The 22,139-nt window shown below is 50.4% G+C and overlaps 1 protein-coding gene across 3 annotated transcripts in view; it reads left to right on the forward strand.

The window, feature by feature from the left end:
- The window catches only part of HOMER2 (homer scaffold protein 2), a 93,654-nt gene that overhangs the window by 56,113 nt on the left and 15,402 nt on the right, over nucleotides 1-22,139 (forward strand). For all 3 annotated transcript variants that reach the window (XM_053888638.1, XM_053888637.1, XM_053888639.1), the window contains exon 3: nucleotides 11,737-11,868. In XM_053888638.1, coding sequence (XP_053744613.1) covers nucleotides 11,737-11,868 — 132 coding nt within the window. The remainder of the gene's footprint in view (nucleotides 1-11,736; nucleotides 11,869-22,139) is intronic.

The raw sequence follows: 22,139 nt of genomic DNA on the forward strand, positions 1-22,139 counted from the left end.
ACCCAGGCGCCCCAGGGACCTTAGTCATTTAATTACTGTGATTAGCGCTCAGGGAAGAGGTGGGGGTGGGGGGAAGGCGAGTTTCCTGCCGTGAGAACTGGGACATAGGACACAGATAGCAGTCACTGCTCTGTTTTAGGCCTTTCATCCCAAATGTTGATCCGAACCAAGGTGGCCGATCGGTCAGATGTCTTTTAGCCTTTGGGGCTGAGTCTTGGTGCGTGGGTAATTGCACCTCAGACCTCGGGCAGGTCTAGGGCCTGGGTCCTGCCTCTGTCTGTTGGCCTGGCCAATCAGGTCCACAACCTTGAGCCTCTTATTGGTGCTTGTCAGCCAGCTGTCCCTCCCAAACCATGGAATAGACATGCAGGTGTGGAAGGGACTTGAGGTCGCTGTGAGCAGAGGCCACAGCAGACTCAGCATCCGAGTGAACCGCGGTCGGCCCGCAGCACACAGGCCCCCCATTAAGGGAAGGTGGTGGCTGCCATTCCACACCAGGACACGGCAAGTGCTGAGTCCCATCCAGGCTTTTGTTATGATCCATTTGGGGAAGGATTTGGAAGGCCTCTCCTTCCCCTGAGAGCAGTTGGTGCTGTTCATCCCAGGAAAAACCTGTATTCAGACCCGTTCTTCATTCTTCCAGAAACAGTAGGCCCTTTCTTCTTCTCAGGGAAAAGGCTTTGCGTGTCAGCCCCACCCACTGCCAAAGGCACGGCTGGGCCGGAGTCTGGTGCATCATCTCGGCGTTGCTCGATTCTGGGGGGTCACGCGGGTCCTTTTCTGTGTGTGGGCCGCCAGGGTGCCACCCTCTATCTGAGGACCGGGGACCAGGCCTGGCTCATCGTTGGGGTCCGGGGGCCAAGTCGGAACGGGCCGCACCACAAGGTGGGTGGGATAGTCAGTGGGTGACAAGGCCGGGCCTGGCCTCATCCCCTCTGGCTCTGGGGCAGGTGTGCCAAGAGGGACCCAAGACCCACACCTCAGTGTCACCTGTGTGTGGACAGACAGGTAGGAGTGAGGGCACCCAGGGTCTGAGCCATTCCATGGCCACCAGCTGCACACCAACAGTGGGACGATTTGTGGGGAGTTTGGGGGCAGAACCGCCACCTCCGTTATGCGGGAACTCCGTTCCCAGAGCCACAAGGGTGCTGGATTTCATTGTGCCACTGGCCCTCTTTCCCCGACCGAGCTCAGCACCGCCCCCTTGTGAGGTGTTGCCTCGCCTGTGGGCGGCACTTGCCCGGAACAGGTGCTTCTCCCAGGTGCTCCGGATGGCTCTGCTGCCCTTGATTCTGTTATTTATAGGATCACAGAAACCCGTGTCAGAAGAGACCTCGGAGGTCATCCATTCTGCCAGTACTTAGCAGCGTCCGCTGCATAGTGAGGACTGCCTAACCATGAAATTTCGGAGGATGTCAGCATCTGAAGCCCTGACTCGCTGGTATTTTCTCCTGGGAATGCGAAACTGCTTTCAAGAACACAGCCAGGTCCCCTCCTCCCCCGTCATTATAGTTTCCTCTTTTGGATCCGATCACCTGTTAAAGGAGCTCACAAATGGAAGGGTCTCGGCACACAGTAGGTTTTCAATGAACGTTGGTTTCTTTTCTTCCCTGATTGGGGTTGAAAAGAAAAGAGAAAAAGCATTAATCCCTACTCTGGAAGCAGGCAACATGTCTGTCAGTTGCTGTAACTCGGTCCCAGCCTCTTGTAGAAAATTTGCGGGTTCTTCCAGCTTCCAACACCCTGGATTTGGGGACAACTCTCAATGGAGAGGAATCCAGGGATGTCTGCCATTTTGTGCCACAACAGCATCCTCTGAAATCCAGAGCAAGGCCGCAGGCCGGGGGTTGGGGGCGGTGGACACATTTGTGCCTTCTCCAAAAACGTGGTTCCAGCGACCCGCAGGAGCTGGGTCTTTTACCACGGAGTCTTTTTTATTTTTCTCTGTGCAAGTTCCAGTGATAACTCTCTAAAGAGGAAGGGGGTGGGCGCAGGAGACAGGAGCTCACATTAAAGCCTATTCCCCAAGATGCTTTATATAAAGTATCCTTCTGGACTTCACCTTCTCCCCCCAGACAACCCTCCGCCCCTCACGGAGGCACTGCTGACTCATTCTGCTGCTGTATTTACCACCCACGGGGTACCCTCCTTCCCACCGCCCAGGACCTCATTCTCTTGTTCCCTCTGGATTGTCCCCACTGCCTCCTGCGTCCTTCCCCTGCTCCTCTTGGTGCCACCGGGGCCTCTTCTCTTGTTCTTTTGTCCCCTCCTGCTGGGGACACACCCCACTCCAGTAACCCCACAGTCTGCTAAGCCCCTCTCTCCCCTGAGGCCGGAACCCACAGGCCCAGCCCCTTCCTTTGTCCCCAGCACAATTCCCCAGTGTCCCTGAGTGTAGGGCTCCACCTCCCCATTCGAGAAGCTTCTGCTCACAGTGAAAATTAGCCTCTCTGACAAGTTTAATTTTTTTTTAATGTTTGTTTATTTTTGAGAGACAGAGCATGAGCGGGGGAGGGGCAGGGAGAGAGGGAAACACAGAATCCGAAGCAGGTTCCAGGCTCCCAGCTGACGGCACAGAGCCCGATATGGCGTTCAAACCCACGAACCGGGAGATCATGGCCTGAGCCAAAGTCGGACATTGAACTGACTGAGCCCCCCAGGCGCCCCCAACTTTGTTATAACTGTTTATTGGTACCGTTTAACGTCTGAGGATAGAGCCAACACTCTTATACCCAGCCGCCTGGTTGAGGAACTTAGGATTTTACTGCTCCTTCAGAAGTCCCTTTATGGGCTTGTCCCTAATTATATGCCTTTCAGAAGGTTACCACTCTCCTGAAATTTGCATTAAGCGATCTCTTAATTTTCTTTATGGTTTTGCCCCCTGTGTGTATCCCTAAACCAGAGGTTGGCAAAATTTTACTCTAAAGGGCCTTGTAGTAACTTTTTTAATGAACTGTATAGTCTCTGTCTAGCTATTCAACTTCTCTTGTGGCAAGAAAACCACAGTAGCCCAGTATGTAAATGAATGGGCGTGGCTGTGTGCCAATAAAACTTTATTTACACAAATAGATTATGGGCTGGATTTGGCCTGCAGGCTATATTTTTTTTGATCCTTGCCCTAAATAATATATTATTTTTTTTTTTGTTTTTGACCTTTATATAAATATCCTACTGGTGACCCATACTGTGTACCTCCTTTTGTGACTTCCTTTTTATTATTTTGCTTAGCGTTGGGGTTTTTTTGCCCAGTTTAATTGGGACATATCTGACACACATCACTGTGTAAGTCTAAGGCATACAGCATAGTGGTTTGATTTACAAATATATATGTATTTTTTTTAATGTTTATTTTTTTATTTTGAGAGAGAGCACACACAAGCAGGTGAGGGGCAGGGGGGGGCGGGGGAAGAATCCCAAGCAGGTTCTGTGCTGTCAGTGCAGAGTCCGATGTGGGGCTTGATCTCACAAACCATGAGATCATGACCTGAGCCAAAATCAAGAGTCAGACTCTTAACCGACTGAGCCACTAGGTGCCCCATACATAATATATATATATATATTTTTTTAATTTTATTTAAGTAATCTCTACACCCAACATGGGGCTTGAACTCATGATCCCGAAATCGAGTTGCATGCTCCTCCCACTGAGCCAGCCAGGTGCCCCTGATTTACATATATCGTGAAATGATTTCCACAATAGGTTTAGCTACATTGATCTCGTATAGATACAATAAAAAGTTTCTCCTTGTTTTTTTTTCTTTTTAATTTTTTTCAAGATTATTTATTTTGAGAGAGAGAGGGAGAGAGAGCACCCCAAGCAGGCTCTGCACTGTTAGCACAGAGCCCGATACAGAGCTCAAACCCACAAACCACGAGATCATGACCTGAGATGAAACTAAGAGTTGGACACTTAACAGACTGAGCCTCCCAGGCACCCTGAAAGGTTTCTCCTTGTGATGAGAGCTCTTAGGATCTACTCTCTGTCTCTCTCTCTTTTTTTAATGTTTATTTATTTTTGAGAAAGGGACAGAGAGTATGAGCAGGGAAGGAACAGAGAGAGAGGGAGACACAGAATCCGAAGCAGGCTCCAGGCTCTGACCTGTCAGCACAGAGCCCAATGCGGGGCTCGAACCCATGAACCGTGAGATCATGACCTGAGCCGAAGTCTGACACTTAACCTACTGAGCCACCCAGGTGCCCCAGGATCTACACTCTTGATGACTTCCCCATATATCATTCAGCAGTGTAAGCTGTGGTCATCATGTTGTACCTTCTATCCCTAGTATTTATGTATCTTACAGCAGGAAGTTTGTACCTTCGATCACCTTCCAACATTGTTTTTGCGATTCGTCCTTGTTGATGCCTGCAGCCTTGGTTCATTTTGACCGTGGGATAGTATTTCGTTGTAGGAATATATGAGTTTATGTGTTCTGCTGGCAGTGAACATTTGTTTTTGCAGAACTGGTACTGAGAACATTCTTGTTTATTTCTCCTGCTAGACCTGTGCGAAGATTTCTTTCATGGGTGTCCTTAGTGGTGCAGTGGCTGAGTGAAAGAGAATGTGCGTTCTTCTTTACGTATTTACTTATTTTTAAAATATATTTTAAAAGTTTCTTCATTTTATTTTGAGAGAGAAGCAGAGGGAGAGGGAGAGAGAAAATCCCAAGTGGGCTCTGTGCTGTTCAGCAAACACGTCAGATCTCACCACCTGTGAGATCGTGACCTGAGCCGAAACCAAGAGTCAGGCACTCACGCAGGTGCGCTGAGAAGGTGCATTCTTAACTTGAGAGAGAAAGCCACACTGTTTTTCAAAGTGACTTTGGCAGTCTGTGAGAGCCCCCATTGCCCCATGCCCTTGCCCCACCCTTGGTATCATCAGACATATTTTGGGTCTGGTGAGTAGATACTGGTAATGGGCATGCAGTTTCCATATTACTAGCGAAATGGAGTTTAAACTTCTGGCTGTGAAACTCACCCTACCTCATTGTCTCCAGGCTCACGAGAGAGAGGGGTCCATTCGTCAGCCCAGAGCTGAGCCTCCCTTGGGGACTGGGTCCTCCCTGCACCCCAGGGTGTCCCTCCTACCCCACACCTGCGCAGGGCACTCCCACCGCAGACCCGAGCAGATTGATGGGCTTTTCACGGGCATCCCCTTCCTGTGCTCCCTCGTGCAGGCTGAGGAGGGTGAAGGAGCCTTGAGAGAAGCAGAAGCATTAAGGTGAATTCCAGGTACGAGACCACGTGGCCAGAGGTGACCTGGGGGCCCAGGAGGAGTACACGCATGAGGCGTGTCTTCCCGGGAGACTAGTCTTGCTGGGCTGCCCCACGTACAGCACAGAATGAGGTTCCCGTGTTGGTGGAAAATGAAGGAAGCAGGCTGTGGGCTTGATCGTGTTTGACAATGTGATTGCTCCCACTGACTCTCGCGCTGGGTGTCCTGGGGGCACAGCCGGCCACTTGTCTCACTGGTTATAGATGGACTCAGCAGTATGGCCCGGAGGTGGGTCAGACCAGCTACCTCCGGGGAGCTGTGGCAGCATAATGGGTAACATGGAAGTCAATGATAGCTTTCCTTCCCATTTCTTCCTCTCTTCTGAATCTGGAAAGTTCTTTTTTTTTTTTTTCCTTTTTGAGAGAGAGCGCGTGCCCATGCACAAGCGGGATAGGGGCAGAGGGAGAGGAAGACACAGAATCTGAAGCAGGCTCCAGGCTCTGAGCTGTCAGCACAGAGCCCGATGTGGGTCTCGAACCCACAATCCATGAGATCATGACCTGAGCCGAAGTCCGAAGGTTAACCAACTGAGCCACCCAGGCACCCCAAACATTTTCTTTTTTTTTTTTTTTTGAGTTTGTTTGTTTGTTTGTTTTGAGAGGGAAGCAGAGACAGCGGGAGTTTGGGAGGGGAAAAAAGAGGGAAGTGGAGACAGTGAGAGTTTGGGAGGGGTAGGGAGAGAGGGAGGGAGGGAGGGAGAGAGAATCCCAAGCAGGCTCTACACTATCAGCACAGAACCTGATGAGAAGGGCTCAAACTCAACAAGACCGTGAGATCGTGACCTGAGCTGAAACCAAGAGTCAGAGGCTTAACCCACTAAGCCATCCACGTGCCCTGCGAGCATTTTCATTCATTGTATTCGTGATGGTGATCTGTGATCACTGACTCCAAGTCACTGAAAGCTCAGATTATGGTTCGCATTTTTAGCAATAAAGCATTTTTTAATTAACGTGTGTACTTTTGGGGGACGCCTGGGTGGCTCAGTCGGTTGAGCATCCTGCTTCGTCTCAGGTCATGATCTCACTACAGTTCGTGGGTTCGAGCCCCGCGTGGGGCTCTGCGCTGACAGCTCAGAGCCTGGAGCCTGCTTCGGATTCTGTGTCTCCCTCCCTCTCTGCCCCTCCCCAGCTCGTGCTCTGACTCTCTTTCTCAAAGGTAAATAAACGTTAAAAGAATTTTAAAAAATGACATAGTATTTGTAAGCATAATGCTGTTGCACACCTAACAGACTACAGCACGGTAGAAACATAACTTTTTTTTTTTTTTTTTTTTTTTTTAACCTTTATTTATTTTTGAGACAGAGAGAGACAGAGCATGAATGGGGGAGGGTCAGAGAGAGAGGGAGACACAGAATCTGAAACAGGCTCCAGGCTCTGAGCCATCAGCACAGAGCCTGACGCGGGGCTTGAACTCACGAACCGCGAGATCATGACCTGAGCCGAAGTCGGACGCTTAACCGAGTGAGCCACCCAGGCGCCCCGAAACATAACTTTTATATGCATTCAGGAAACTGAAAACCTCGCTTACCACACTTGATTGTGACATTTACTTTATCGCCGTGGTCTGGAACCGAACCCAAAATATCTCTGAGGTGTGCCTACAAATACTCCAAAGAATGAATCTACTAGCGGTTTTCCTTATGAAGGAAATGTTTATTCTCCAGGGCCAACTCAGAACGCTTTTCTTTCATCTGCTAAAGCAGGGAAGAGAGGACACTGAACAGGTCCTCTAGTAATAGAAGTGTCATTGCTGTGCGTGTGTGAACATGCCTACTGGGTTTTCTAGTGAGGCATCAGCTCACGCATAAACCTTGCCTGCTTGGCACAACAACCTCTAGAAGTTAATACGAAGAGAACGACCGTTTATTGCCTCTGTCAGCTCACGGAGGCCTGGGGCTAGGCTCTCTCCTTGATTTCACAGGACGAGAAAATGAGCCGGTGAGGAGCAGGGTCTAGCGATAAAACTCAGGTTGTCCGACTCAAAAACCTGTATTCAGAATTTCTACACAACGTTTCTCCTTCTGTGCGTGACGACCTCCCTTCTTACCCCGTCTGTGGACTAGGGACGCCCCCCGCTGCACTCTTGGCTCCCTTCCCATCCACGTGGTAACTCTCCTGGGGTACCAAAGCCCATGTGAGTTCGGACACGTTATCAAGCATTTTTCAGATAACCAAATTTGATACAGCTGGTCAAGAGCTCTGCCTGCTGTCACCGGACGCTGTGGGTGATGGGGGGGGGGAGGAGGGGAGTGGGAAGTGCGGCCTAAACCAGGGGCGAGTATAAAGGAATGCTTCTGGGGCCTCGGAGGTTGGCTGGGGTCTGGCACAGCTCCGCTTGGGACTGATATGGTGGAATCAGAGCAGGCCTAGGGCTGGTATGTGCCTGGGCTGCTCGATCAGCGTGGATCCCATGATCCCAGAAAGCCAACCCTGGTCACCTCTCAATTACCAGGATGCTGGGAAGGGCAAAGCCATCAGCAGACCCATTCGGAAACCTGATTCATTCCAGATCTTTCTGCTCCTTTACAGCAAACCTGTACCTTGAGGTCAGCTTCCCCAAAACCCTCTTGATAGAGGACAGAGGCTGAGCAGAGTAGAGGACACACTTCTGAAGCTCACCCCAAACAGGCTCTTCCAGAATCAGGCTGGAATAACATAGGTGAAGTCCCCTGGTAGTTCTTTAGAATGTAACAGATCCTAAGGCACTTTTTCATACAGTCTTCTATCTAATTCCCTTTTTACAAATGGGAAAACTGAGGCTCGACAAAGTCATGTTTATCGAATGACATGTTCAAGGTCATACAATTAGTAAGTGCTTAAAAGGAATGTAATGTACGTATTACTTAGAAAACAATGATTAACTGGCTTTAAGAGCTAAATCTGTCTCCTGCTTGGGGATTCATTCAGCTTCTCAAATCTGTGGACTCAAAAATTTGTTTTTTTCTTTTTAATTCTCAACCGTTCTGTGAACATCGCTCTGTTCCGTTTTCTCGCCTCGCCTTCTGGGACTCTGGTTACATGTCCACTAGACCTCCTGAGTGCATCCAACATGGTTTACATTCTTACCAGCTTTCCACCCCCTGATTCTTGGTTCTGTTTCAATCTTGATATTTTCTGTCAGTCGGTCTTCCGGTTCCCTAATCCTGGCTATTGATGTATCCAATCAGTAAACCTACCCACTGAACTGTTAATTTTAGACTTTGCATTTTTTAGTTCTGGAATGTCCGTTTGATTCCTAAAAACAAAATTCAGGGGTGGCTCAGCTGGTTAAGCATCCGACTCTTGATCTCGGCTCGGGTCACGAGCTCACAGTTCATGAGATGAAGCCCCAGGCCGGGCTCTGCGGTGACAGTGCAGAGTCAGCTTGGGATTTTCTCTCTCCCTCTCTCTCTCTCTGCCCCTCCCCCCTCAAAATAAATACATTAACTTAAAAACTCCTGAGTCCCTGGGGATATCCTTTTTCATCTACATTGTCCATTTTCCCATTTCCTTGAATATATTGAAAAAAATTTTTTAATATATTTTATTTATTTTTGAGAGAGAGAGAGCGCACGCACACACAAGTGGGGGAGGGGCAGAGAGAGAGGGAGACACAGAATCCAAAGTAGCTCCAGGCTCCGAGCCGTCAGCACAGAGCCCGTTGCAGGACTCGAACCCACCAACCGTGAGATCATCACCTGAGCCGAAGTCGGACGCTCAACCGGCAGAGCCACCCAGGCGCCCTGTGTTTTGCTTCTCGATATAAACGGCAGCCCCATGCGAGGCTGCATGTTTCCGCAGCAGAGTGTGTCACCTGAGACACGTGGTGAATTGCAGCCCTGCGAACTTCGCACGGCGTCTGCACTTGCACTTTTGCGTAAGGTGTATAAACTCTGGCAGGCAGTGGTTCCTCTGATGGCCACGAGCAGAACCTGGGTAAGATGCTTAAAGGCATCAGAGAACTGTGGAAACACTATGGACGTGAGGGACTAATATTCCGGAGAGGAGAGGACCACTGGAGAGGTCAGTGGCAGGTGGCAGCTCTTTCTGTGTCGGGAGCATTTGCCAGGCCTGGCCGGGGCTGCTGGGGGGAGGAAGGAAGCGCACAGAACGGGGAACAGAGCACAGGGCCCGGGGGGGGGGGGTGCAGCCTCGGAGGCCGGCGGGCTTCAGGCCCACGGCTGGCCTCCCCACAAGACAGTGGCTGAACGGCAAGTCTCTGCGGGTCTGGAGGTAGGCTGGACGTTTCCAAAAGGCCGAGTAAAACTTCCCTCGTGTTTACCGTGCTAAGAAGTGGAAGCCTGCCAAGGGGTCTGGAGAAGAACCGCGAAGGCAGGAAAGCTCCAGAGGGAGCGGGGACTGGCGCTGGCATCTACATCCCCCCCTCCCCCGGGGCACTAAAGGGTGTGGGGAGGAGCTGGAGCCTCAAAGTCCGTGTTTGGCCCCTGGGGAAAAGACAGACCAGCAGAGATGTGGGAGCCTGCGTGACAGAACTGGGGACGAGCGGCCCCAGACGGCACGGCCCGTTTCCCCTTCAAGGTTTGCCAGATTTGAAGGTTAAAATCTGGAAGGCTACGGAACGAAGCTGAAGACCTCAGACAGAACGGGATGATCTCCCAAAGCCTTTCGGGGAAGAGGATATAAAGACGTGCCAGGCTCACAGCTGAGAGCCGTGGAGGGCCTGCCCTAAAAACAGAAGTGAAGCAGAGGGGGACTGAGCCTGACCCGAGCTGGAACTGGGCCCCAACCCGGTTCCGTGCCTGCGTGGAACATGGATTTGCTATACTCCCCGCTTGCCCAGCAGACGAAGAGGGGAACTTTCTCTTGTAGGTGATAACGTCATGTGGAACCCTAACCATGTGTTCATACCCATTTCCCACCGTACAGTGGAGAATGAGTAGACATGCTCAGTCGGTTAAACGTCCGACTTCGGCTCAGGTCATGATCTCGTAGTGTGTGGGTTCTAGTCCTGCGTCTGGCTCTGTGCTGACAGCTCAGAGCCTGGAGCCTGCTTCCGATTCTGTGTCTCCCTCTCTCTCTGCCCCTCCCCCACTTACACTCTGTCACTCTCTCTCTCTCAAAAATATTTAAAGAAGATTGTTTTAAATAATTGAAAACATTTGCAATATTGCAAGAATCATCAAAATGTGACACTGAAGTGAGCAGACACTGTTGGAAAAATGGTGCCGACCGACTTGCTGGACGCAGGGTAACCACAAACCTCCAGTTGGTAAACAACGCAATTATCCGTGACAGGCAGTAACGTGAACCCCAGCAGAACGAGGTGCGCCCCTACTCAGCATGCCAGCATTCCTGCTCAGATCATCAAAAGCCATTTGATGAGGAAGTCAGCAGCGAGTTTTGTCACTCCTGCCTGTTAACAAACGTCCAAGAGTCCCTTATTTCCAGGGACCTTTTTCTTGATTGTTTCTTAGAGCCTCAGGGCTTCGAAGGATTTCTGCCAGAGTGAGCCTTAGTTGCTGTTTCCTAACACTTCTCAGTTGTTCCTTGATTGTTTATTTACATGTCTCCACCCTCTTCCTGACTTCCTGCAACTAGAAGTTGAGGAATCTTGACTCATTCATCTCGTATTCGGTTAACAGAATGCCTGACGAGTAAATGCTCAGTATACGAATGTATGAACGTAGCGTGTGCTGAGTTTATCATTCCAGGTTCGTTCTCTCCCCTTCCTACCCTGCTGTGGCCTCCCAGAGGCTGATCTGCAGACCACAGCATGGGTCCCCGGGGGCTTCCGGCTTCTGGTTCGGTCTGGCCAGTGGCAGGAGATCAAGGGGAGAAGCGAGGGTATTTGTGCCCCCGGCTCCCCTCTGGTGGGAAGCCATGCACATCCTGGGATGTCTCTCAACAAAAGGTCACCTCTCTCCTCCAGGCAGCCAGCTCTACGTGACTCTGGCCTTCCTCAGTCTGTAGCCTCTTCCTCCCTGATCCTTTGAGCCCGAGAAGGGGGCGACATCTAACACCAGGTCCCCGCACCACCCCCTACAGCCTCCCTCCACCCAGCTCATGCCTGTATCGTTACTTCCTTTGTAAATTAACCCTCTGCAAATTACCCCCATTAAGTATACCTTTACCTTCTTGTTGGGAAACAGCAAGCCCCAATCGCTTATGGAGATTTTAAGTTGTTGGCTGGCCACGAAGGGCCGTTGGATGCGTGGCAGCTTTGAGGAAATAAACAGCAGTTTTGGAAACTATTCTCCACTCAGGGCAGACTTCTCTCCCACTAACTTGTACGATCTTATTTTAGACCGACGGTCTGTTTTTAAGTCTCTGAAATTACCCCTTATCATGGTTGTGTATCTGACTCAGCACGGAATGTGCCAGGAGAGGAAGAACTCGGGACCAAAAAGAACAGAGTGGGGACGCGTACGTTAGGCACCAGCCGTGCCAGATGAAGACTTTGTAAGGAGTTCCGTTGGTGTCGAATTCTGTGTTTCACTTCCTGCTCTCCTGGGTTTTCTCCTGCAGGTGATTATAAACAGCACCATCACACCCAACATGACCTTCACCAAGACGTCGCAGAAGTTTGGGCAGTGGGCAGACAGCAGAGCCAACACGGTGTTCGGCCTGGGGTTCTCCTCGGAGCAGCAGCTGACAAAGGTAACGAGGTCCCCTCGTCCGGACACTGTCACCCAGTCCCTGGGTGCTGAGGGCCTGAGTGGCCCCGCTGGTGAGCAGGATTCCTCTTCAGCCTTTGATTTCACCCTGGCTGGCCCCGCAGGGCTGCCCAACCAGATGGATGACCTTTTAGAAATCCCAGGTCCCTGGAGATGAAGCTGTTGTTGGGGAAGGAAACTCACAGGACACCTGCTCCCGCAGAGCCTGAGATCCCAGCCCCAGTGCACGGCTCTGCAGGCGGTTCCTTCCCCGTGTGTCACCCCGGGCCTTGTGCCCAGAGTGCGTGCGCCTGGCGGCCACCAGCATCAATGACCCCCTGGTTGGAGCCCTTAAGGAGAGGGAGGTCCTGCTGACTACTCACTAGCAAACAGTTCCTCATCTGGAGGCCCTGTGCCCCTTAAAGCGTCACACCGCGTTTTGTCCAGGGTTTCTGGGGAAAGGATTCTTAGCTTAGGTTTGATTCTCCAAGGGGCCCAGGACACACTCTGTGGACAGTCAGAAAGTGTTGAGGAGCACATCGTGACCGACCACAGGCTTGGGGAGCCCCAGGGTCTGCGGGAACAAGCTGACCACTTCTGAGAGGCTCACCCGCTGATGGATGTGTGAGCAAATGGGCTTCCCTGGAGGATGGGGAAGGAGCCCTGTGTGCGTGTTCAGAACGCATTGCTTGAAAGCGAGACTGGCTAGTTTACATGACAGGAACTTATTGGAAGGTTAGAGGGCCTCAGGGAACCCCAGGGGAGAGTTGAAAGGGAAGGGCTGGAGCCAGGCTGGCTTCAGGAGGCTAGGCTCTGGGAGTTGTTTCTCTCTAGACCATTGCCGTGAGCATATTCATTGGGCTGTGGCTCGGCCGACCCTGTGCGAGGCGCTGAGCATGTGGAGCTGTGGTCCGTCCGTCCCCAGAGGCATTTACAAAATTCCAGGTTCGGGGGACTTGACAGGGCCACTTGGTATGGACTGGGACGCTTGGATTTCCTGAGTACACGGGGGACAGCTTTCAGAGGAGGTTCAGACGAGCCAGGAAGCCGCCCTGCAGGGGCCCACGGATTTGTACCTCTTCTCTGTTCAACGTGTGTGCGTGTGCTGTGGACACACGCACGCACACCTCGGCACACGCACGTGCACACTCAGGCACACACGCATGTGCACACTTCGGCACACGCACACGTGCATACTTAGGCACATGCATGTGCACGCTTAGGCACACATACACGTGCACACTTAGGCACACACACGCATCTCTAAGGAGGCCTGCAGCCCACAGACCCAGCCATCCTGCCTCCAGCCAGACATGCGACCCCGATGGAGGCCATCCCACCCCCTCTGTATCCCCAGGTCCTTACATGGACGCCACTCCCTAAGAAGCCCAAGAGACCCAAAATGACCTGGTGGCACTTTGAACATCTCTTTTTTGCCACCTGCTCACAGGAGCATTCTTTCCTGGGTCCCAACACGTCCAGCTCACCAGGGCTGTGAAGCACAGGGAAAATCCTTGAGTCTAGGTCATCGGGTATCATCGTGGGAGGCGATGTCCCTTGGTCCCCGGACTCACGTGCTCCGCCTCTGGGGAGAAGCACCACGTGCTCCCACCCGGAAAGCCTGGTGCTCCCGCAGGCAGCACAGCAGGTGGGAGGGCCCACAGTCCTAAGGTTATCGGACGCTGCTTCGTTTCGTCGGCGCAGAAGCGGGTTGGCTGGTTTCGGGCTGTGCTGTGTGGCACAGGACACCTTCAGGAGGCCTCCGGACGGCGGGGCTGGCCTAGCCACGACAGACCATGGCATCTGTCAAGGGAGGAGGAGTGCTCCGGAGGAAGGGCCCCCGTGCGATCCGCTTTCCACCGAGCTGCTGGCCGGTGGCCTGAGGGTGCGGTGCAGATCTGGGGGCTCGGGGTGGATCCCTGTTGTTGGCAGTTGGCGCTCAGCAGGTCAGAGGGTGGGGCGGCCGTGGAGAGCAGGGGTGGGGGTCATCTAGGTCGCGAGGGGCCTCTCTCTCTGGTGCCCGGCGAGTGTGTTGGCAAGCCTTTTGGGCGAGCACCGGGCTGCCTGCAGGATCAGGGTGGGGCGTCTGGTTTTAAGGATTCTGTCTGGTGTGAAGGTGGGGACTTCGGAAGAGCATAGTCTGTTCAGGCTGTTACAGCAAAATGCCACGTGTTGGGGTGGCTTACAGGCAACAGAAGCTGACTTCTTGGAGCTCTGGAGGCCGGAGGTCTGAGATCGGGATGCCGGCACGGTCAGGTTCAGGGGTAGGTCCTCTTTCTGGTTGTATCCCGGCAACTTCTTACTGTGCTCTCACGTGGCCCAAAGAGAGCAAGAGAGCTCTGTGGGGTCTCTTAATAACGTCTTATTTAGTGTTTTTATTTGAGAGAGAGAGAGAGCGCGCGCGCGCGCGCACGAGTGGGGGAGGGGCAGAGCGAGAGAGGGACACAGAATCATCGGAAGCAGGCTCCAGGCTCCAAGCTGTCAGCACAGAGCCCAACACGGGGCTCGAACCCACAAACCGCAAGATCATGACCTGAGCTGAAGTCAGACGCTGGACCAACTGAGCCACCCCGACACCCCAATCAGTGGGGTCTCTTGTAAGGGTACTAATCCCTTTTATGAGGGAGCCACCCTCGTGACCTCATCACCTCTCAGTGGCCCCACCTCCTAATCCATCACATTGGGGGTTAGGACCTCAACGTAAGAATTTGAGGGGGGCACAGGCTTTCAGCCAGTTGCAGCCATTCGTGCAGAATATGAATCTTCCAGACTTGGGTTCCCTCTGGGCTCGCTGGGTTCCACTGATGTAGCCGTTCCCAAATCTTTGGCACTAAGCTTCCCACTTTGTTTCTTCCAAGTCCCTACCCAGGCAGCGAGGCCCCTCACCATTTCCCCAGGGTTCAGGGTAGACCCGACTCCAGGCGACCTGCCCCTTGCACACCGGACAAGGAAACACTCCAGCTCGTGCCCACAGGGAGGATTTTCCTTTTCCATCATCGTCCACGTCACGGGACCCGCATGGACAGCCCCATGACAGCGTGTGCCGGGGGCTGGTCATGCGGCGTTTGGCTTTGGGGGTGGGCCGGGCTGGTAGAGGCCGGCCCAGACGAGAAACCGCAGCCCACGAAGGGTTTCAAGCCACGAACTAAAATGGTCGGATCCGCACCGCAGGCAGATCTTTCCAGTGTTGAGGGAGACGGGGTTGTTCTGGTCCAGAACGGAGATGGCGAGGACCTGAGTGAGTGGACGTGGGAGGCAGGGGCTCTGGGACGAGGGCGGGCACATGGACGGATGGACAGAGCTGCCATTTTCTGAAACAAGGGAGAAGAGGGGCTGTGGGGATCAGAGAGGATGTTTGTGAATTGGAAGCAAGTATGATCGTGGTTTGGTGAATGAATGATTCCAGAACTCCTGTCTGGGGTGGGCACCACGGCTGCCCGGAGGAGGCGGGGTGGGGGAGTTGGGAGCAGCCCCTGCCCTGCCCCCCATGCCCCCTTCCCACACCCGCTGGGGTCCTCAGACCCCTGGGGACGCAGCGATACGGGGAGGCTCCTGTGGGAGGCAGGGCGTCGGCGGGGCCGTGAGGCCGTGTGTCCCTGACCCCGGCCGAGGCTCCAGGCCTTCTGGAAGCCCAGGCAGAATCCCTCTCAGCTGCCTGGAACAACTTCTTCCATCTTTGGAGGAATCAAAGTTGCTAGGAAGGATAAACAGGAGAGAGTTTAACGGAAAGAATCGAAGGAAGGGAGAACTCAAAAATCAGAACAAGTTGTGAAAGTTCACTTCTTTGTCCGCCGAGACCTGGGGGGACCTCAAGCCGTGCCTGCCTCCACGCTCGGCCACTTTGCATCCTTCCCAGGCAGAAGAAAACGTCCTGTCATTAAGGAGGAGTGTCTGCTCTTCCCGAGTCACTTGGTCTCTTCCGGCAGCGGAGTCTCGGCTCTGTGACTGTGACCTGCCCTTGTCACAGAGGCTTATCAAAGAAGCCCTCGGATGTCTCCTTTGTTCAGAATGTTTCAAGCCAACTTTTCCCCTTCTCTGTGAAGGGAACGATTAACCACACACGGATAAATTACCATGAAGTGCGGCTGGAGGTCTCGACAAGTGGCAATTAGCTAGCAGAAAGGAACTTGGACCTGAGGGGACAGCTGTGGCCGAGTATTTCTGACTCCACAGAGCAACCACCCACGGTCCTGAGACAGGAATCTGTAATCAAACCCTATAACTAGGCTAGAAAAAGGAACAGCAGCGTGGCTATTTTCATTTCAGAACACTTTCTACGCACGTCTCTCTCTACCCCCCGGAAGGAAAATAGAAACCTTGGTCTCACTGTTCCCATTATAAGGACCACTTTACACCACGGTCCCAAAAGTCCTACAGGGACACTTTCTGCTCTTTAGACAGGCTTTCCAAAAATAATAGCAGCTGTGTAGTCCCAGAGGTAAGCTGGGACTCGGCTGTCCACCCACCCGAGGGGACGTGATAGCGGCCTACTGAACGTTAAAAGGGATTTGCACATTCTGGTAAAAGGAGGAGCTTCGGAAAAGAGACAAAAAGGAAGGAAACCCAAATGTAAAAGTGAGCCACTTGCTAAAGTTTAGATTCTTTCTGGTATCTGACCTTAGATGTCACTGTTCTCTGAGTTTGGCTCTGAGTTTGGTGTCGTTTATCCAAGACAGAAGGAAGCACTTCCTGCCACGAAGGCGGTGACCCAGGGTGGGGTTGCTTGTGCCCTGCGATTGATTCGTCTGAACCCTGACACACACACACACACACACACACACACACACACACACACACACAGAACATTTGCTCTTGACCCATTTTAATTACTTCATCTGTAATTCATGTTTGTATCCTTATGTTCACTTAAGTCTGTGTAGTTGTAAGAACATTGCTCTGTCTGCCACCTTTCTGATTTAAGGGCAGTTGTTTTAAAGTAGGAGATAGTAGTCATTCATTCTTTTGATGTTTTGGTGAGAATGCCTTTGGCTGCAAGTAACAGGGAACTAGTCACAAGGCTGAAACAAATAGAGTTCTTCTTTACACACAGAAGAGAAGTCCTAAGGCAGGCAGTTGCCAGCAGGATGCAGTGGCCCCACGATATTGGGTGTGAGAGCTCTGCATGTTTGTTTCTTTCATTGGCATTTTCCTCATGGTGCTAAGATGGCTCCTCAAGCTCTATCCATCACATCTGCATTCATCGTAAGAGGGGAAGGTAGAAGGTGGTGCTACAGGAACTTCCCTGTGAGGTCCTTTGGCAGACTCCTCCTTGGGTCCAACTGTCAGTCCCTGGGCCACCTTCCCACAGGGGAAAAAAAAAAAAAAGAAGAAGAAGTAGGTCACTATGGCCAGCTCAGAGTGGTTCTCATTCTCTCTCACCTTGGAAATTTCCTGCTCCAGTCAAATTTGAGATTTTGTTAAGCCAAGAGAAAACAAGAAATGGATTTTGAATGGAGCAAATAGTGTCTGTCACAGAGTCTTCACTGGCCAAGGCCAAAAAAACAAAAAAGCCACAAATAAGATGATAGTCTTTCATTTTCTAGCAGGATAACGATGAAAAAGATGATGATTTTAACTTTTAAAAAACTATTACTGCAAGTTTAAAAACTGCAGAAAATGATGAATCACCTGTGGGTGGCTCAGTCGGTTGAGCCTCCGACTTCGGCTCAGGTCATGATCTCACGGCTCATGAGTTTGAGCCCCACATCGGGCTCTGTGCTGACAGCTTGGAGCCTGGAGCCTGCTTCGGATTCTGTGTCTCCCTCTCTCTCTCTGCCCCTCTTCCACTTGTGCTCTGTCTCCCTCTCTCTCAAAAATAAATAAACACTAAAAATTTGTTTTAATTTTAAGGGGCTCCTGGGTGGCTCAGCTGGTTAAGCATCCAACTTCGGCTCAGGTCATGATCTCGCGGTTCGTGGGTTTGAGCGCCGCGTCGGGCTCTGTGCTGACAGCTCAGAGCCTGGAGCCTGCTTCAGATTCTGGGTCTCCCTCTCTCTCTACCCCTCCCCCATTCATGCTCTGTCTCTGTCTCTGTCTCTCTCTCTCAAAAATAAATAAAAAAACATTTAAAAAATTTTTAAAAACTGCAGAAAATTATCCTAACGAGTAAAGACGTGAGAATTTGGCATACATTTTAGAAAGCTTTATGCTTTGAATATCCTTTGATCCACTGGTTTCATTAACTGGCTTTTATTCTAAGGAAATAATTATAACTGAGTACAGAGATTGAGCTTTAAGAATTTGACTTGAAATATCACTTATAACGGCAAAAGCAAAAAACCAAGACACCAGCCAAATGTCCAACAGTAAGAAATTAGGTGAAATACATTCCAGTATATCCTTCAGGGCAAGATACTGCATAGCAATTCACATGCGGTAATAGAAAAGCATATAATTGCATGGGAATATTAATGTCCTGTTAATTTCAAAAGTGGCTATAAAACGAGGTGTACCATATCATTCTGTTTCAAAGATAAATGTGTGTAATGGATGCATACATAGAGATAGGAAAATATTGGAAGTTTACGTGCTGGTGGGACCATAGGTTTGAAGAATATTTTTTTCTAAACTGTACTTTCTACATTCAGAAGCTTGTGTTTTTGTTTTTTTTTTTTTAATGTTTATCTTAGGGAGAGATCGAGCGTGAGCGGGGGAGGGGGAGAGAGGGAGACACAGAATCCGAAGCAGGCTCCAGCCTCTGAGCTGTCAGCGCAGAGCCCGACACGGGGCGCGAACTCATGAACCGTGAGATCATGAGTTGAGCCGAAGTTGGATGCTCAACCGACTGAGCCACCCAGGCGCCCTGCGTGTTCTTTTTTATAGTAAGGGGAAATGTTAGAACACTTAAGCCTTGGAGATAAGATTTTTCACCGGTGGACAATCCCCTGGCTCCTTGGTTGCTTCTAAGTTTCCATTATTGTAGATAATGCTAGGATTAACATCTTTGTATTGAAGCCTTTTTTTTTTTTTTTTTTTCACGTTCTCAATTATTTTCATAGAATAGTTTCCCTGAAGTGATATCACTTAGGTCAAGGGGTATGAACGCTGTTTTCACTGATGATCTGGAAATGTCTTGCCCGCCCTGGGTATTGTAACTGTATTTACTGTTTGCTAATTTAGCAAGCAAAGAATAGTACCTCATTATTTTGATTGGCATTTCCAGTGGGACTGAACAATTGTTTTTATCAATTGCTTGCTTACTGTGTTTTATATTTGTGCATTTTGCTGTTTATCTACTGGGGTTTTCACGTTTTCCTTTTCAGTGTGTACGAACTTCCTCTACTAAAGATAATGGCCCCTTCTCTGTGGTACCAGCCTAGCAACGGATATTCCCCCCCAGGCATTTGTTTCCCTTCTGATTTAGTTTTTCTTCCCCTTTTCTGCTACAAAGCTTTCACCTGTTTTTTTAGACAAATCTCTTCTGTGATTCTCTTTTATTTCTTCCAAGTTGAGGACATTACCTTCTTACCCCTCAAGCAGAAGTTTGGTGAACGTTCAATTCTGTTTGCATCCAGATTTTTAAAAAATATCCCGACCCCGTTACCTCACTGATCATGTATCATGCCACTTGTTTGTAGTAAAGGTTTAAATTCATTTCCCCTGTTTACTAATGTTGTGTCACTCCATCCATGTGGGGTAACCTTCCCTATCAGTGTATCGATTCCTCGTTTGTCACAAGATGATGTTTATATAAGAGGTAGGGCCTGTTTCCATCACGCGGCTACTGATAACGCATCTTTTAAGATGATTATTTGTTAAATTTTTTAAAATTTAATGTTTATTTATTTTGAGAGAGAGAGAGACACACACACAGAGTGTGAGCAGGGGAGGGGCAGACAGAGAGGGAGACACAGAATCTGAAGCAGGCTCCAGGCTCTGAGCTGTCAGTCAGCACAGAACCCGATATGGGGCTCAAACCCACGAGCCGCAAGATCATGACCTGAGCCGAAGTCAGACGCCTGACCGACTGAGCCACCCAGGCACCCCCCCGACAATGATTATTTGTTCCAAATTGATCCTATAGGGCTTATCCTACTTGGTTGCATTTTAGGCTTACTTTGTGAAATTTCCTTTTTTATTCTCACCCATTTGAATGTAAAACAAAATCCTCCAAAAACTCAGAGTTTCTCTGAGGACAGAAACCAAATCTTAGGTATTTTCAGTGTCCCCGGCACAGTCCCAAGTACATAGAGATCACCACTTCCTAGTTCTGAATGAATGAATTCACCCTGTTTTGGCACTCTTTTACTAACGTTCATGGTTTCAAGGCTCTCACTTTTATTTTACTTGAAGAAACTAGTCAGATCGAGGCCAGATATGCCACAGTTCCCTGTTTGAACCCCTGTCACATGCCCAGCAAAGCCCTGTCCTTTTTCTCCAGTGATCCACGGGGGTAGTGTTATTGCCCACATCTTATAGATGAGGAAACCGAGGTTCAGAGTGGCTCATTTCCCTGCATTTGAAAGGCTGATGAGGGTCGGAACTGAGCAGCTCACCCAAGCTAGCAGTTAAGCAGGTAAGTCTTAGGACACTGTAGTGTCCAGTGCTGGTGTCAGATGGCCTGTGTTCAGTCTCAGGGTGACCTTGGCGGTTACGAAACCCATGTGTCCCCATGTGGATACTGAGCACCTAAGGGTCTCTGGGAGTGCACGGCCAGACGAGACATTCCAGCTGCTCTCCTCTTATCCCTGTGAAGCCAAGAATAGGTGTCCTTCTTTTTCTTTTTCTGAGATGTTCTAGGCTGTTATTATTATTTTTTTTAATTTTTAATGTTTATTTACTTTTGAGAGAGAGAGAGTACAAGTGGGGGAGGGGCAGAGAGAGAAGGAGACACAGAATCTGAAGCAGGTTCCAGGCTCTGAGCTGTCAGCACAGAGCCCAAGAAGGGGCTCCAACTCATGAACCTCGAGATCATGACCTGAGCTGAAGTTGGACGCTCAACTGACTGAGCCCCCCCCAGGCGCCCCTGGCTGTTGTTATTTATAACGGCACCCTCATCCCGCAGTCCCTTTGAGGTTGTGTGTTTTGGTGTATGTGTTCGTGCCCTCCCTTTTATAACTGAGAAGGAGAGCCGCCCATCAGTGTAGCAGAGGAGAGCTGTAAAATCGGGACTGGCCAGGGGCTCCCCACTCCATATCTGACATTCTGTCCCTCAAGCCTCATCTTTGCCTTAAAGGTCCCCGTGGCCTGTTTTGAGTTGAAGCTTGTAGAAGTAATTTTTTAAAGGCTTTTTTTTTTTTTAATGTTTATTTATTTTTGAGAGAGAGACAGTGTGTGGGCAGGGGAGGGGCAGAGAAAGAGGGAGACACAGGATCCGAAGCAGGCTCCAGGCTCTGAGCTGTCAGCACAGAGCCCAATGCGGGGCTCGAACTCACGAACCACGAGATCATGACCTGAGCCAAAGTCGGATGCTTAACCGACTGAGCCACCCAGGCGCCCCAGTAATTTTCTTTTAAAGAGGGAGTGTGTACAATCGTGTTTTACATCTTAAGGTAATGGAGCTTCTCTCTGCAAGTGGAAAACCTAATCAGTTAAGTATTCAGCAACTGCTTTGGGCAAGACTCTTGGCATTCTTGTTGGCACAGGAAGGTAACTGGGTGTGTGGAAGACAGATCTGCGTCCAAGTTCAGGTTTATCATAACTAGCCGTGTGACCCCGGGCTTTAACCAGCCTCCCTAAGGCTGCATTTTCTCAATGGGACACTGTAGAGCTATCCCGTCGTACAGAATGGTGGGGAGGAACCAAAAGAGAGAACGTGTGTTAAGAAGCCATTACACTCCTTCACATATAGATGTGGTTGTGCTCAGGGCCCAGGGGAAGTGGGGGGTAAGTACGCCTGCCCAAGGCAGCGACTGTGGGACCACTGAGGGGCCGCCATGATGGGTGTCAGGGGACAAAGAAAGAAGCCGCCACTGGAATGGAAGGTTTGCGCCTTAGGCTGAGAGTCTCCAAGAGCAGAGCTAAGGTCTTCACCAGTAGGGATGTTAGAGACAGAGCGAATGGAGGCCCCAAACTCGTCCAGAAGTGACTTGTTCTGTCAAAGCCTGGAAGAACTTTATATACTGACTTGGTTGCCACTGACTTCTGTTACTCAGCCCTTGGCCTCCTGGGAGACAGCGGTTTCTGGTAGCTGCACCAGATATCTGAGTATATCTGAGTATCTGAGTATATGAGTATATCTGAATATCTGAGTATATGAGGATATCTGAGTATATGAGTATATCTGAATATCTGAGTATATGAGTATATCTGAGTATATGAGTATATCTGAATATC

The sequence above is a fragment of the Panthera pardus genome, unplaced genomic scaffold (assembly GCF_024362965.1).
Source record: "Panthera pardus isolate Hobbes unplaced genomic scaffold, ASM2436296v1 HiC_scaffold_23, whole genome shotgun sequence".
NCBI lineage: Eukaryota > Metazoa > Chordata > Mammalia > Carnivora > Felidae > Panthera > Panthera pardus.